The sequence below is a fragment of the Hypanus sabinus genome, unplaced genomic scaffold, assembly GCF_030144855.1.
Source record: "Hypanus sabinus isolate sHypSab1 unplaced genomic scaffold, sHypSab1.hap1 scaffold_499, whole genome shotgun sequence".
Taxonomy (NCBI): domain Eukaryota; kingdom Metazoa; phylum Chordata; class Chondrichthyes; order Myliobatiformes; family Dasyatidae; genus Hypanus; species Hypanus sabinus.
In genome coordinates, this window is record NW_026781367.1 from 87,516 (window position 1) to 102,830 (window position 15,315).

The 15,315-nt window shown below is 44.3% G+C and overlaps 1 protein-coding gene across 3 annotated transcripts; it reads left to right on the forward strand.

Annotated features, from left to right (window-relative positions):
• The first annotated feature begins 2,056 nt into the window (after nt 1–2,056).
• LOC132389204 (zinc finger protein 436-like) lies at nt 2,057–9,923 on the forward strand. 3 transcript variants are annotated; one of them, XM_059961666.1, is made up of 4 exons: nt 2,057–2,186; nt 2,414–2,707; nt 4,538–4,635; nt 8,556–9,923. In XM_059961666.1, exon 4 carries the CDS (start codon nt 8,910–8,912, stop codon nt 9,777–9,779), a length of 870 nt encoding a protein of 289 aa, XP_059817649.1. In that variant the 5' UTR covers nt 2,057–2,186; nt 2,414–2,707; nt 4,538–4,635; nt 8,556–8,909; the 3' UTR covers nt 9,780–9,923. The 3 variants fall into 3 exon arrangements, with proteins under 3 accessions (XP_059817649.1, XP_059817648.1, XP_059817650.1); XM_059961665.1 differs by lacking the exon at nt 2,057–2,186 and having other exon boundaries at nt 2,352–2,707; XM_059961667.1 differs by lacking the exons at nt 2,057–2,186; nt 2,414–2,707 and adding an exon at nt 3,553–3,644.
• The last annotated feature ends 5,392 nt before the right edge of the window (nt 9,924–15,315 follow it).

Genomic DNA, 15,315 nt, shown 5'->3' on the forward strand with positions numbered 1-15,315 from the left:
GCGATTTTACACGGGAATTTTCCACAAACGATTCATTCACGGTCTCTGGATCTTATTGCGCACCATTCCAGTCTTTACCACGCATGATTCTCATTCTCTGTATCCCACAGCAGGAGATTCACTGTGCACAGTTCCCGATCTCCAAGTCGAACGTGTTAATCTATCGAGTCCCATTCATCTGCTCTCCATCCCCTCACATCCATGTTCCACGAAAAAAATGCGATGCTTATGGAGTCGTGGAAAAGCAAGATAACATGGAGAGAGAAAATATGAAGGCCAAAAGGTGGGATACGGTTGCTTTGCAGAGAAGATGAGTAGGAATCCTAAGGGATTATACAGGTATTTGAAAATCAGAAGGATTGCAGGGGACACAAATGACCCTCTGGATTATCGGAATGGTAATCTGTGCGTGGAGACAAAAAAGATAGTGGAGTTCCGAGGTGGATGTTTGCACCTGTGCTCACTCGGAAAAAGGACACAGAATCTGTAGAAGTGAGGCCATGGACGTTGTACACGTCACCGATCAGGAGGTGCTCAGACAAATCAGGGCAGATAAATCCTCAACGGCTGACAGGTTGATCCCCTGGATCCTGATGGCGGCGTGCACGGAAATTGTAGGGACGTAGCGGATATGTTCAAATTATGTTTAGCGACAAGAGACCGACCAGAGGACTGCAGGATAAGTAATTTTGTTCCACTTTTTAGGAAAGGCACTAAATTTAAACTAGAAAATTATAGGACAGTTGCACCTCATATCTGTAGTGGAAGGAATTGGATGGACCAGAATAGTTAACATTTGAACAAACAGGCCTGTTTAGGGACTTCGTGTTTTCTAGAAAATCCTATAGGTTTTTTTTTGAAGAGGGATGTTATCAGGAAAATTGATGAAAGGAAGGCATTGGGTATTTTCTACATGGATTTTGGTAAGACTTCATACAAGGTCTCACATCGGATGATGGTCAATCAAGTTAATTCTCTTGGCGTTGGCGTTGTGGGAGAAGGCAGATAGTGGTAGCTGATGGTTGCCTTTCTGACAGGAGGCCTGTGACTGGCGGAATGTCGCAGGGATCGGTGCTGATATCCGTTGTTGTTTGTCACCTATATCAGTGATATGGATGATTGTCTGATTAACCGAATCGGCAAATTTGTGGATGACAGCGACGTTTGAGATGCATTTGACAGCGAGGAGGACTATCAGAGCTTGCAGACGGATCTGCATCAGGTGGGGAAAATGGGCTGAAAATGGCAGATGGAATTTAACTCAGGCCAGCGAGTTGTTGCTCTTCGGGATGATCAGCCAGGATAGGAATTTCACGGTGCACGGTTGGGCACTCAGAAGTGCGGCAGAACAAGGGCGCCTGGGAATACAGGTCCACATTTCATTGAACGTTGCGGCACACCTGGACAAGGTAGTAAAGAAATGTTTGGCACATCGTCCTTCATAAGTTAAAGTATTCAGTACAGGAGATTGCGTCAGTTAGGAAGGTTATGAGACCTAATTTGGAGTATTATGAGCAGTTTACGTCAGCGACCCACAGGAAAAATGTAAATAAGATTGACAGAGTACAACGACAATTTACAAGGATGTTATTGTGACTGCAGGACCCGAGTTATAAGGGAAGATTAAAGAAGTTTACGACTTTGTTCATGAAACGCGGAAGATTTGGGAGAGATTTAATGAAAGTCTACACAGTCATGAGGGGTATAGATAGGTTACATGGGGTAGAGGGATGGGGGGAGAGTGAGTATTAGGTCAGGCGATAGAGGGAACTGAGAGTCCCATTTTTAATTAGCACACTACTACTCCCCACCCCACCCCGGTAGCTCATTTTCAATCAGCCCATCACCACACCCCCTTGGTAAAACTTCCGGCCATTTGGAACAGCCGAATTTTAAGTGAAACAAATTCCACAAGTATTTCCGGCAGGATGACATTCAGCAATCACTGCTTGTGAAACGAATCCCGCTGTTAACCGTGAGCGAGGGGATTTCTTGTGACAGCAGTTGTCCGGATGGAAATACAATAATCTCATAATGATGGAGTTTATAAATGTTAATAAACTCCTCTGAATCGAGAGGCGCTGAGAAAATCATTGACTATATTTTTTTCCCACATGAGTTGGAATATGTAGTCGAACGTGTTTGCATTAATTTCAGCAGAAAGGCGGCTCCCTGTACCTGAACAGGTAAGGGACGTTTGAGTTGAAACTGTACCTACGCCGGGCAGTCCTGTTTACACACGGGGCGGAGCTCAGACCCTCCCAGAACCCGGACTGGATCAAATCCGCAGCCTGGGACTCGCTGAGTTAAACAGAGAAACTCCGCCCCACTGGTTACGATGAAAGAAAAAGGAGAGATCTACACAGAAATTCGGACAGAAAGGTTAACGCAGCCTGTTTGTTTTCCTCTTTAGGGTTGCTACATTGACCCCACTCCTGCCTCCTCCCGCTGTCAGACCCGTCCTGAGCCGGTGAGAGTTAGTGTGACCCGGACTGCGGCAGACCCGCTCTACCCCGGCTCACCCGGCCCTGTCCATCTGTAATGAGCGACGGACACATCACAGCCGAGTGGCCTCGGGAGCAGCAGCTCAGACTCAGCTCTCCGTACAGAGTGAGAACACCGGTGCAGGACCAGTGTCGATCGCCCGGCAAGTCAGACTGTGATTTCCCGGGACCACACTGAACGCCGTCCTGCTACAACATCAGAGGTAAGTGTTGTCTATGATTCTACACAACGATTCAGCGTTTACAGCGAGGCTCGGCTTTGGTCGGAATCGGGAGTGAATTTACTGGGAGAAGGGAGTCCTGACATGTACATGTTAACGGGACAATCATTGTCCAAATGGATTAAGAGAAACGATGCCGTTGCCTTCAACCAGAAATACTTTCCAGGGTGGTTTTTAATGAGTGCGAGCAGAAGATACCTTTCATCCTGATAGTGACACGTGAAATCCCACGGGGTAGTGACCCATCACCGGTCTCTCTCTCCCTCATTAAAGCACAGCTACTCAGAATAACAGGACGAGATCACAGTTATATTACGGAATGTCTCTTTTGGTAATGCCTCGGTTTGATTTATTTGAAGAAAGCCTGAAAATTATTTGAGCACATGTCCAGATGAAGCGAGTCTGAGATTAAACGCAAAATGCTGGAAACTCGCAGCAAAGTAACTGGTAACGTTGCAGGATCGAGACCACACGTAATGTTCTGTGCAGCACGTCATTGGGACTATCTCTTCCTGTAGCAGAAAGGGTTAAACTTCCTTCAGATTTGAAGGGCAGTGTTCTGTCCAACCGGTTGAATTTAGTCTCTGCATAACGGCCGCTCCCTGTTCAGAGGAATGTGTACGAGCAGGTAAATACTTGCACGCAGACACTGGGCTCCGAGACTCACAGAACCAGCCGCACCTTCCCAATCAGTCAATCATTTGGCCGCTTGCCCTTTCCATTCCAGTCCGAATGAAGGGACTCGGTCCGTTACGTCGACTATTGACATCCATCCATAGATGCTGCCTGACCTGCTGAGTTCCTCCAGTATTGTGTGTGTTGCCATGGTTACGAGAGATCCGTGTGGGGCATGGGCGGAGTTATTTGTCCGAAACGGCACACGGTATCCACACTCACAGAATATTCTTGGGGAGTTACGGTGAGAATAATTCAGCCTCTGATATTTATTTCGGATCTTTATTTCCAATTAGCTAGTCCTCTGTGCATTGGATCAGCGGTCAAGGAAATATTTTAAGCCACTTTTGTCTGTGGTGCTTTTTGTCTTCCGACTGTTACCGGCTTGCACAATTTACATTTTCCACAAGTTAAGTAAAGGTTAAGAACAGCTCTCGAACAATGGCCACCTGTTTCAAAGCAAGAGTGCGAGATCCGTACAGCAAAACACCTGCTTCGTTTTCAGAATGTCTAATTTCAGACGAAATATCGATTGTTCCTGCGCCGATTGGGAGAGTTTTGAACTCTGCTCCTCAATGGCCAGTGGAAGCAAAGTCTTCCACTCTGTTTATGGCCGATATTGTCGATAAACAGCGGGATTGAAGTGTTTCGGGGATGGACAGGGGTGGGGGGGGGGGGTGAATGCGTAATGACAGTTTAGATCAGATCTGCCGTGACCTCATTATCTGCAGCAGCAGCTTCTAGCAACCGTGTGGTCCAGTTATACGTATTGGTGTGTTGACACGAAAAGCTCTGACAATTTAATCAGTGCAATTTAGTATAATGACGGCTTGCGAAGAGGGATATGATTTTATTATAGGGTTGAATTGGAAACAAATAGTAAATCGATTAATTATTCAATTTCCAGTTTTATGCATTGATTATTTCCCCCTGCTGGTAAATAATCAACACACAGTTGGAATTTAAATAATTTAATTTATAATTAAGGTGAGGGGTTCACGCTGAGACGATTTGGGGAACCTTGTGTGCCCGTCATCTGCCAGACAACCGTCGTCAGGAGACGTGCGAGTTATTTAGTTCCATTGGTGCCGAAAAGTGTCAATTTCTGCCTCACCTCAGACTGAACTCTCCGCGCAGGTTAACCACCCTGGTCCAGATCCACTGCCGCTCACCCGGGAGGTCAGAGTGAGGTTACCCGGGACCGCACCGAACGCCATCCGGTTACAGCATCAGAGGTAAGTGGTGTCTCCTATATCAGGGTATAGGTTTATCTGCTTCCCCGCAGGTTAAACACCCTGGTCCAGATCCACTGCCGCTCACCCGGGAGGTCAGAGTGAGGTTACGCGGGACCGCACCGAACGCCATCCGGTTACAGTCTCAGAGGTAAGTGGTGTCTCCTATATCAGGGTATAGGTTTATCTGTTTCCCCGCAGGGCAAAGGGTTGTGTGAAATATGAAAGCGACGTCGATCATACCTAAACGAGAGAGAGTTGTTGGGTAAATTGGAGTTTGCGCGAATAGGGAGCTGCTGACAAATAGAACCAAGTCTCACAGGACCACAACCCACTTCTCCAAAATCAATCAAACATCTGGCCCTTCCCCCTTCCTTTCCAGTACTGATGGAGTACTGATAAAGCTGTTTACCCTCTCAACCCCAGATCCTGTCAATGGGGGTTAGTCTGTCTCCCTTCCTCCTGTAGTCCACAATCAGCTCCTTAGTTTTTGTGACAATGAGGGAGAGGTTGTTTTGTTGACAAAAGACAGATGTTGTTCAGACGTCAGGGCATGGAATTATGATATTGTAGCCATTACTGGAATTTGGTTTGACCCAACAGTCTGAGGGATTTACAGGAACCTATTTATAGAGAGATCGCAGACTATGCCAAGAAGCAATTTTTCATTTAGTAAGTGAATTTAACTTTCCATATATTGACTGGGACTCCCATACTGTAAAACGACTAGATGGGGTAGAGGCGTCAAATGTTCCTTTAATCAGTACGTAGAATTCCCGACGTAGAGGTTAGGAAATGATGCAGGGCTAGAGACAGAAATTAGTGTATGGGGACACTTTGTGTCTAGTGATCATAATGCCATGAGATTCCAAGTAAATACGGAAAAACAGAGGCCTGGACAGCACTTGACATTCCAAATTGCAGAAAGCTCAATTTTAAGGATTTGACAAGTGTGGATTGGGACAGAATGATTTTTGGCAAAGGAGTACTTGGTAAGTGGGAGGCCTTCAGAAGTGAAATATTGAGGATGTCTAGTTTGTATATGCTTGCCTACATAAAAGTTGAAAAGGAACTGGTGCAGGGTACCTTGGTTTTCAAGAAATATTGAGGCCCCGGATATTTTGTTCCTCTAAATGCCTCAGACTGTTGGGTGCAGCCAAGACTCATTAATGACTACATCATTACATCATGACAACATGACTACATCATTCCACGCCGTGAGCTCAGATGACATTTTTTAGTGGTCTTCTGTTGGTTTCTGAAAGCTTCCCTATGGGTTTTGCTCGTTTGTTTGCCCTTTCTTTGGCTTTTATGTTGGCTTTGGTCTCTCATTTCAACCACGGTTGTGCCCTCCTGCCTTTCCAATGCTTCCACTTCTTTGGGATGTATCTACCACGCACCTCCTAAGTTGCTCCCAGAAACTCCAGCCATTGCTGCTCTGTCGTCATTCCTACCAGATTCCCCTTCCAGTCAAGTCTGACCAGCTTCTCTGTCACAGAAACATGGAGAAGGTCAGAACAGAAACATGCCCACTCTGGACGATCAGAATGGTATTCTATACGGGAGACAAAATGGATGGGGGAGGTTTGAAATAGTAGTTTTGCGTCCGTATTTACACAGGAGATGGACACAGAGTCTGTAGAAGTGAGTCAAGGCAGCATCAACTTCAGGGACCCTGTACAGATTACAGAGGTGAAGGTGTTTTCTGTCTGAAGGAAAATTAGCGTGGATCAATCCCCAGGGCCTGACAAGTTGTTCCCCAGGACCCCGCATAAGACAAGTGCAGAAATTGTCGAGACCTAAGCACAGATATTTAAATCATCCTTAGTGACAGGTGAGGTACTGGAGGATTGGAGGACAGCCAATGTTGTTCCTCTGTTCAAGAAAGGCTCTAAAAATAAACGAGGAAATTGACATCAGTAGTGGGAAACGTATTGGAACATTTGTGCAGAAACAGAATATATAATTATTTGGATCTACGTGGATAGATGGCATGGCTTTGTGCATGGTAGGTCATGTCTAACCAATCTTATAGAGTCTCTCGAGGAAGTTATCAGGGAAGTGGGTGAAGGCAAGGCAGTGGATGTTGTCTACATGGACTTTAGCAAGGCACTTGACAAAGTCTCATATGGGAGGTTGGTCAAGAAGATTCATTCACTCAGCATTCAAGATGAGACAATAAATTGGATGAGATACTGTCTCTGGCAGAATTCAGAGTGTGGTAGCAGATGATTGTCTTTCTGACTGGGGGCATGTGACTAGTGGTGAGCCACAGGAATCAGTGCTGGATCTGTTGTTGTTTGTCATCTATATCAGCAATCCGGGTAATAACATGGATGGCCGTAACAGCTAATTTGTGGATGAAAACAAGACTGCGGGTTTAGCAGACTGAGAGAAGACTTGCTTGCAGTCTTGCAGTGCTTGCAGTGCGAACCGGACCAGGTGAAGAAATAGTTTGAGAAATGGAAAATGGAATTTAATGCATCCAGTTTTTACACTTTGGTAGGATCTACCAGGATAGGTCTTACACAGTGACTGTTAGGGCACTGAGGAGTGTAGTTGAAGAAAGGGATGGGACCATAGGTCTATAATTCACTGAACGATGTGTCACAGTTGGATAGGGATAAAAAGAAAGAATTTGGCACATATGCCTTCATAAGCCGAAGTACTGAGTACAGGAGATTGATGTTATGTTGACGTTGTACAAGACAATGATGAGGCCTTATTTGGAGTATTGTGTGTAGTTTTGGTCACCATCCACATGAAAGACTTTTAAAAAAGTTGAAAGAGTTCTCAGAAAATTCACAAGGATGTTGCCAGGTCTGGAGGTCTTGGGTTATAAGGAGAGATTGAACTGGACTTTATTCCTTGGAACGCAGAAGATTGAGGCGAGATTTGATGGAAGTGTACCAAAATTATGAGGGCATAGATAGTGTAAATTCAAGCTGACTTTTGCTACTGAGATTGGGTGGGACCAGAACCAAACGTCATGGGTTAGGGGTGAAAGGTGAAACATTAACGACAACATGAGGCGAAACGTCATCATGTCAACGTACGAGTGTGGAATGAGCAGCCAGCTCAAGTTGTGCATGGGAGATCGATTTCAGCAAGTTAGAGGTTTGTACAGGTACCTGGATGGTAGCGATATGGGAGTGGGCAGATGGCCAACGAGCCTGTTTCGATCTTGTACATTCTATGACTCTGATTCAAGAAACTGAAATAATACTAATATTCATTCTAAATCCTTTGAACAGCTGTGTGGATCAACTATTCATCTCAGCAGGATATATTTACATGGCTTTAAAATGTGGCACTTTAAATTGACAGTACATGAAAGAAAGTCAACATAGGCTACTTGTGTGAGATTGTTTCAGATGCTCTGGGGCCAGACACCAATGCAGCTCAATGGAAACAGGGAGTAATACCAATTCGAGAGTTAGACTGAGGCAAGTCACAGATTGGAGACAGCAGAAACATAGAAAAAATCCAACAGCACAATACAGGTCCTTCGGCCCACAAAGCTGTGCCGAACATGTTATTACCTGAGAAATTACCCAGGGGTAGCCATCGTCCTCTAATTTTCTGAGCTCCATATACCTGACCAGGACCCTCTTAAAGACCCAATGGTATCCGCCTCCACCACCGTCGCCGGCAGCCCATTCCACACACTGACGACTCTCTGTGTAAAAATCTTACGCCTGATAACTCGTCTGCACCGATTCTTATAGAGAAAGGAGGAGCATCAGAGAATTTGATGGGCATCCCATATACCAGCACTGTGCCCAGTTAGAAGGTCATTTCTCTCTCCAACTTGGGTTGAACTTCACTGTAACAGTGTGATGTCAGACCACACCTCGGCGACCAAAGTGATCTCATCTTAAATGTTGTCCTTCACATACTGATTGATTTTGTTATTTTTTCAGGTTACACACGACAAGGAATTTGGCTACGGGAATCTCGAACACAACAGGCCAGTCTCGCTGTGTCTGCCCAGATATTTAAAAAGTGCAGCGGGCTATTCGTGCAATCATCCTTCAATCGTGCAATCATCCATTCGTGCAATATTTCCCGATCCTACCTGTTTCGACCGGGAAGGGACTCGCTCGGTCATCTGACCTACTGGCATACCCGTCATTTTACACCGGGGAGCGGCCGTTCATCTGCTCAGACTGTGGGAAGGGATTCACTCGGTCATCCCACTTACGGACACACCAGTCAGCATACACTAAGGAGAGGCCAGTCACCTGCTGAATTTGTGGGGAAGGTCATCTGACATAATGGCAGATCAGCGAGTTCACACTGGGGAGGGGCCATTCACCTGCTCAGACTGTGGGAAGGGATTCAGTAAATCATCTCACCTACTGAAACACCAATCAGTTCACACTGGGGAGAAGCCGTTCACCTGCTCAGACTGTGGGAAGGGATACACTCGGTCCTTTCAGCTGAAGGCACATCGGAGACTTCACACTGGGGAGAGACCATACATCTGTTTTTTGTGTGGGAAGGGGTTCACTCAGTTATCTAACCTAAAAGCACACGAGTCAGTTCACATTGGGGAACGGCCCTTCATCTGCTCAGACTGTGGGAAGCGATTCAGTCGATCATCTCATCTGAAGGTACATCAGAGTGTTCACACTGGGGAGAGGCCGTTCACCTGCTCAGACTGTGGGAAGGGATTTACTCATTCATCCTACCTGCGGAGACACCTGGTAGTTCACTCTGGGGAGAGGCGATTCTCCTGCTCCGACTGTGGGAAGGGATTCAATCGATCATACGACCTACAGAAGCACCAACAACTTCACACTGGGGAGAGGCCGTTCACCTGCTCAGTCTGTGAGAAGGGATTCACGCGGCCATTCGACCTACAAAGACACCAGCGAGTTCACACTGGGGAGAGGCCGTTCACCTGCTCAGTCTGCGGGAAAGGATTCACTTTCTCATCTCACCTAAAGACACACCAGTCAGTTCACTCCGGGGAAAGGCCATTCAGCTGCTCAGACTGTGGGAAGACATTCACTCAGTCATCTAACCTACAGAGACACCAGCGAGTTCACAGTGGGGAGCGGCCGTTCACCTGCTCAGTCTGTGGGAAGGGATTCGCGCGGTCATCTAATCTACTCAGACACCAGCGAGTTCACACTGGGTAGAGGCCGATCATCTGCTCAGACATTCGGGAGAGATTCTCTCAGCCATCTCCACCAAATGTGCCTCATTGAGTTTACACTGGGGAGAAGCTGTTCACCCGTTGTGAAAGTGGGAAGTGATTCACTCAGTAATCTAACCTTGTGACAACTGGCGTTTAATATTCTGGATCTGAGACGAATAAATCAGTTCTATTTTAAACTCTGTCTCCGGTACTTAGTTAATTTATAACATGCGTAGTGCAGAGTAGAGAGTCTATTCAGTCTAGCTGGACCCTGCCAGTGATTCTGTTCCAGGGCAGTCCTTTAAATCCTCCCCTGTTGTTCCCCTTTCGCTCTCCCTGTGGGATGGGTTCCAGTCACCAGTCTATCGGTTAAGAGGTTCCCCTTGAATTCCCTGCAGACTGAAGAAGACGAGCTGACTGCAGTTCTGTCTGACATGTTCTCCGCCCCTCTCATCTCTGGACTGAGGAAGAATGACCTCCTTATTCACGACTCATTTCCACATTATGTGTCATTTTTCCTGCTTCTAAAGGTTGTTGAACACACCCCTGTCCTTTAAAGACTGAAAGCAGAATGGGGAAACATCTGTTGGATGTTCAACGAAGCAGGGTCAGAAACCCGATGGGGATCTGCACAGGGCAGAGTTTGGGGCTCTGGATTATGAACGTATGATGGTGAGAAGGGAAGCAGCAGCGGGGCGTGGCAACGAATGATAGAGTAGCAACTTTTGGAAGCTGATTGACAGAGAAAATCTTTTGTTTGTCTGACTGACGAGACAAACAATAACTGTGGTGCGGTGCTCCACTGGTCGTGGAACATGTGTGTGTTGGGAATGGTTTTATCTATTAAGGGAGTTGTGCCTGCTTGTTTATCTTGTAGAATTATATCCGGATGGTTATTATGGATTGTCCTATCCTAATTATTGATTATCATATAATTTGTAAGGTTTTGACTCTAAAATTGGATCAGGCTTGAATTTATTGTGCCTTTATGAAGTGATAGAGGGCATTCATGAGTTTGTATTTTAAAGATTTTGGTGAATGATATTTATAGACAATAGACAATAGGTGCAGAAGTAAACCATTCGGCCCCTCGAGTCTGCACCGCCATTCTGAGATCATGGCTGATCATTCACTATCAATACCCAGTCCCTGCCCTGTCCCCATATCCCTTGATTCCCCTATTGAGAATATTTGCCACTTGATTGTACTTTTGTAAGTAATCAGATTGATTTAAACTGCTGCAGGAGCCTGAAATGTCTCGATTGTCTCTGGTTTCTCTTGGCATTTTCCTCACTTACTGCTTTGTTTGTTTGTTGGTAGAATCTGCGGGTAGAATGAAGGGATAGCAAATGTAAAAACAAACTCCCTGATGGGAATTGTATAGAGACCTCCAAACAGTAGTAAGTATGTGGTCGACAAATTCCAATGGGAGTGAGAAAATGCGTACCAAAAGGGCAACATTACAAGATCACAAGACAATGGAGCAGAAGTAGGTGAGTCTGCTCCGCCACTCCACCTTTTGTTAATAGGAGGGTTAAAAATGGAACCAAGACAAATTCATGTTTGATAGAGCTATTTATAAAAAAAAGAGAAGTATAATTCAGATAATTGTAGTAGAATAATTTCAAGCGTGTACATTAAAACAAAATGGGACAAGGAATGAGGAATAATTATATCTGAGGAAGAATGGACAATATTATGGAGTTATCAATGGAGCTGTACCAGTTCACAGAAACGGACGGAGATTGGATGGAAAACTTTGATATGATTATCTTATTACACCCTCTCAGAAATCCCATTATGATAGTTAACTTCCTGTTTGCTGGAGAAATTGTGTAAATCAAAATGCATACCATTATCATATTTTCTGGGATGGCCCTGTTATCAAAGACTATAGGGGTGGATTGCACAATGCCCTGAAAGACATTTTAAATGTGAAATACCCTTAGAAATTAAGACCATATATATTGGGTATATACCTTAAGAATCGGTACAAAGGGATAAATACTTAATGAATATACTTCTGGTGACTGGTAAAAAGATTTTTTTTTTACCAAGAAATGGTTATCACAGAACAGCCCAACCTTAAACGCATGAATGGAAATTACAATGGATATTTACAAAATGGAGAAGTTAACAGCATCTGTTAATCATAAGTTAGAACAATTTGATTCATACTGGGGAAAATGATTTAACTACATAACACCTCATAGACCTGATTTTATTCTCACAAATGAATGAAAGTGTTGTAAAAAAAAAGACCACTGCTTACTTGTACATAGTTTTCTCCTTTCACTTGTTCTTTTATCTCTTTTCTATAAGTGCATATCTCAGATAAATATTATGTGGAGACTTGTGGCATATATGTGTACAATACCTGAAATACATCTTATGGAAAAGTTTGTTGATGATGAACTTCATTAAAAAATGAATTACAATAAAAAGAATCGCGATCCCGATGAAGGGTCTTGGCCCGAAATGTTGATTCCCGTCCATAGGTGCCGCCTGACATGCTGAGCTCCTCCAGCACTTTGTGTGTAGTGCTCTAGATTTCTAGCATCTGTAGGTCCTCTTGTTTCCAGATACTTATATATTTATTGAAAAAACAAGCTGCTGGTGCGGTTGTGTGTCTCTGCCGGTAAAATATTAAATAAAATCATGAGAAAGAGGTGGCATAGGTTTGGAAGGTGTAGAATCTGTGGGTAGAATGAAGGAGCAGCAAATGTAAAAAAAAAAAAAAATCCCTGTTGAGAATTGTATAGAGACTTCCAAACCTCCAAAGTACGTGGTCCACAAATTATAATGGGAGATAGAAAATGTTTGTCAAAATGGCAATGTTACAATAGTCATGGGGGATTGTCATGCAGGTGATTAGAAAAATCAGGATGGTGTTGGTCTCAAGAGCAGAAGTTCCTGGAATGCCTACAAGACGCTTTTTATAGAGCAGCTCGTGGTTGAGCCCGCTTGGGGATCAGCTTTTCTGGATTGGGTGATGTAACGAACTGGAATTAATTAGGTCACTTAATTTCCAAAAAGCCTGAGGGACAAGTGATCTTAATCTGATCCAATTCACCCTGACATTAGAGAAGGAGAAGCTAAAGTCAGATGTGAAATAATTAGAGAGGCATGAGAGCAAAATTGGTCGAATTGATTTGAAAATAACAAGGGCAGTGATGAAAACAGACAAGCAATGGCTGGAATTTCTGAAAGCAATTCGGAAGTCACAGAGAGGAAGTGGTATGCTAAAGGTAAGGTGACAAAACCGCGGCTGATAAGAGAAACCAAAGAAAACGTAAAAACCAAAGAGAGGGCTTAGAGCAAAAATTGCTAGGAAATATCTTCAGCTACATATAGTGTAAAAAAGAGTTGAAAAAGGATATTGGACCACTAAAAATTACGCTGGAGAGGTAGTAATGGGGTGGCGGTGCAAGGTGATGGCAGATGAACTGAATAAGTATTGTACATCACTCTTATCTGTCAAAGGCACTGGCAGTAATATGGAAGTCCCAGATGTCAGTGGTCAGAATGTGTAAAGTTACGTTACTCGGGAGAAGGTTCTTTGGAAACAGAGACGGTCTGAAAGTAAATAGGTCCCCTGAATCAGATGGTGTACACCCCATCTGGAGATCTGAAGGAGGTGACTGAAGAGATGTCGAGGCACTAGCAATGAGCTTTCGAGAGTCGTTAAGGAAACTAAGAAGTTTTTACCTTCACTACTCCCCCTCTCGCAGTTTCACCTATTACCTACCACTTCTTCCACCCCTTCACCCCCACACTTCTTCCTCTGACATCTCATCTTTTTGTTTTCCCCAGTCCTGATGAAGGGTCTCGACCCGAAACTTCGACTGTTTACTATTTCCCATATATGCTGCCTGGCCTCCTAGGTTCCTCCAGCATTTTGTGTATGAGTTGCTTGGATTTCCAGCATCCACTGATTTTCTCCCGTTTTTGATAAAAGCAAAAGCAGGGTCAAGTCAAGTCACTTTTATTGTCATTTCGACCATAACTGCTGGTACAGTGCATAGTAAAAATGAGACAACGTTTTTCAGGACCATGGTTTACATGACACAATACAAAAAACCGGACTGTACTAAGTAATAATATAAAAAAAAACACAGAGAAAGCTACACTAGACTATAGACCAACACAGGACTTCATAAAGTGTACAAAAACAGTGCAGGCATTTACAATAAATAATAAACAGGACAGTAGGACAAGGTGTCAGTCCAGGCTTCGGGTATTGAGGAGTCTGATAGCTTGAGGGAAGAAGCTCTTACATCGTCTGTTTGTAAGAGCCCGAATGCTTCGAAGCCTTTTCCCAGACGGCAGGAGGGAGGAGAGTTTGTATGAGGGGAGCGTGGGGTCCTTCATAATGCTGTTTGCTTTGCGGATGCAGTGTGTAGTGTAAATCTCCGTAATGGCGGGAACAAAGACCCTGATGAACTTCTCAGCTGACCTCACTATCCACTGCAGGGTCTTGCAATCCGAGATTGTGCAATTTCTGAACCAGGCAGTGATGCTGCTGCTTCACTCATTATATATATATATGACTATCGGTCATACTATATAGCAAGAAAATAGTGGGAAGTTAGAGGATTGCAATGATTTTACATAACCAACAGGAAACAACCAAAAATAGAACACAGGAGAGACAAGATGAAAAATTAAGGTCAATGAGCCGATAATATCAAGTATCAAAAGTTGTTCAGATACAGAAAGAGTAAAAGAAAGGCAAGAGTTGATATTGTACCGCTGGAAGATGATGCTGGCGAGTTAGTAATAGAACAAATAGTGGCCGAATGTAGTATTTTGTGTCAATCTTCACTGTGCAAGACACTAGCAGTATAAGACCATAAGACATAGGAGCAAAAAATAGGCCATTCAGCCCATCAAGTCTGCTGCACCGTTCTGTCATGGATGATTGCGTTTCTCACTCAACCCCATGTACCTGCCTCCTCGGCATTTCCTGTAATGCCCTAACTGATCAGCAAACTATTAGCTTCTGCCTTAACTGTACCCACAGACTTGGCCCCCACAGCCGTCTGTGTCAAGAGAATTCCACAGATTCACTGCTCTCTAACTAAATAAAATCCTCCATAACTGTTCTAAAAGGTTGCTCCTCAGTTTTGAGGCTGTGCCCTCTGTTATGGCTACCCAGACCATGCTAAAAGTCCTCTCCTCATCCACCCTATCCAGACCTTTCCACATTCGGTGGGTTTCAGTGAGATTTAACACCCCCACCCATCCTCATTTATAAAACATAGGTCAGTGTAGGAGTACAGGCCCAAGGCTGGAAAATGCTCCTCATATCTTAATCCCTTAATTCCAGGAATCATCTTCTTGAACACCCTCTGGACTCTCTCTAATGACAACACACGTTTTCTGAGATATGGGTCCCAAATACTCTCAGTGCGACTTGAGTTGTGCCTTATAAAGTACCAGCATTATCTATCTCCATGCTTATATATTCTACTTCACTTTAAATAAATGACAGCATTTCATTTGCCTTCTTTATCACAGACTCAACCTGTAAACTA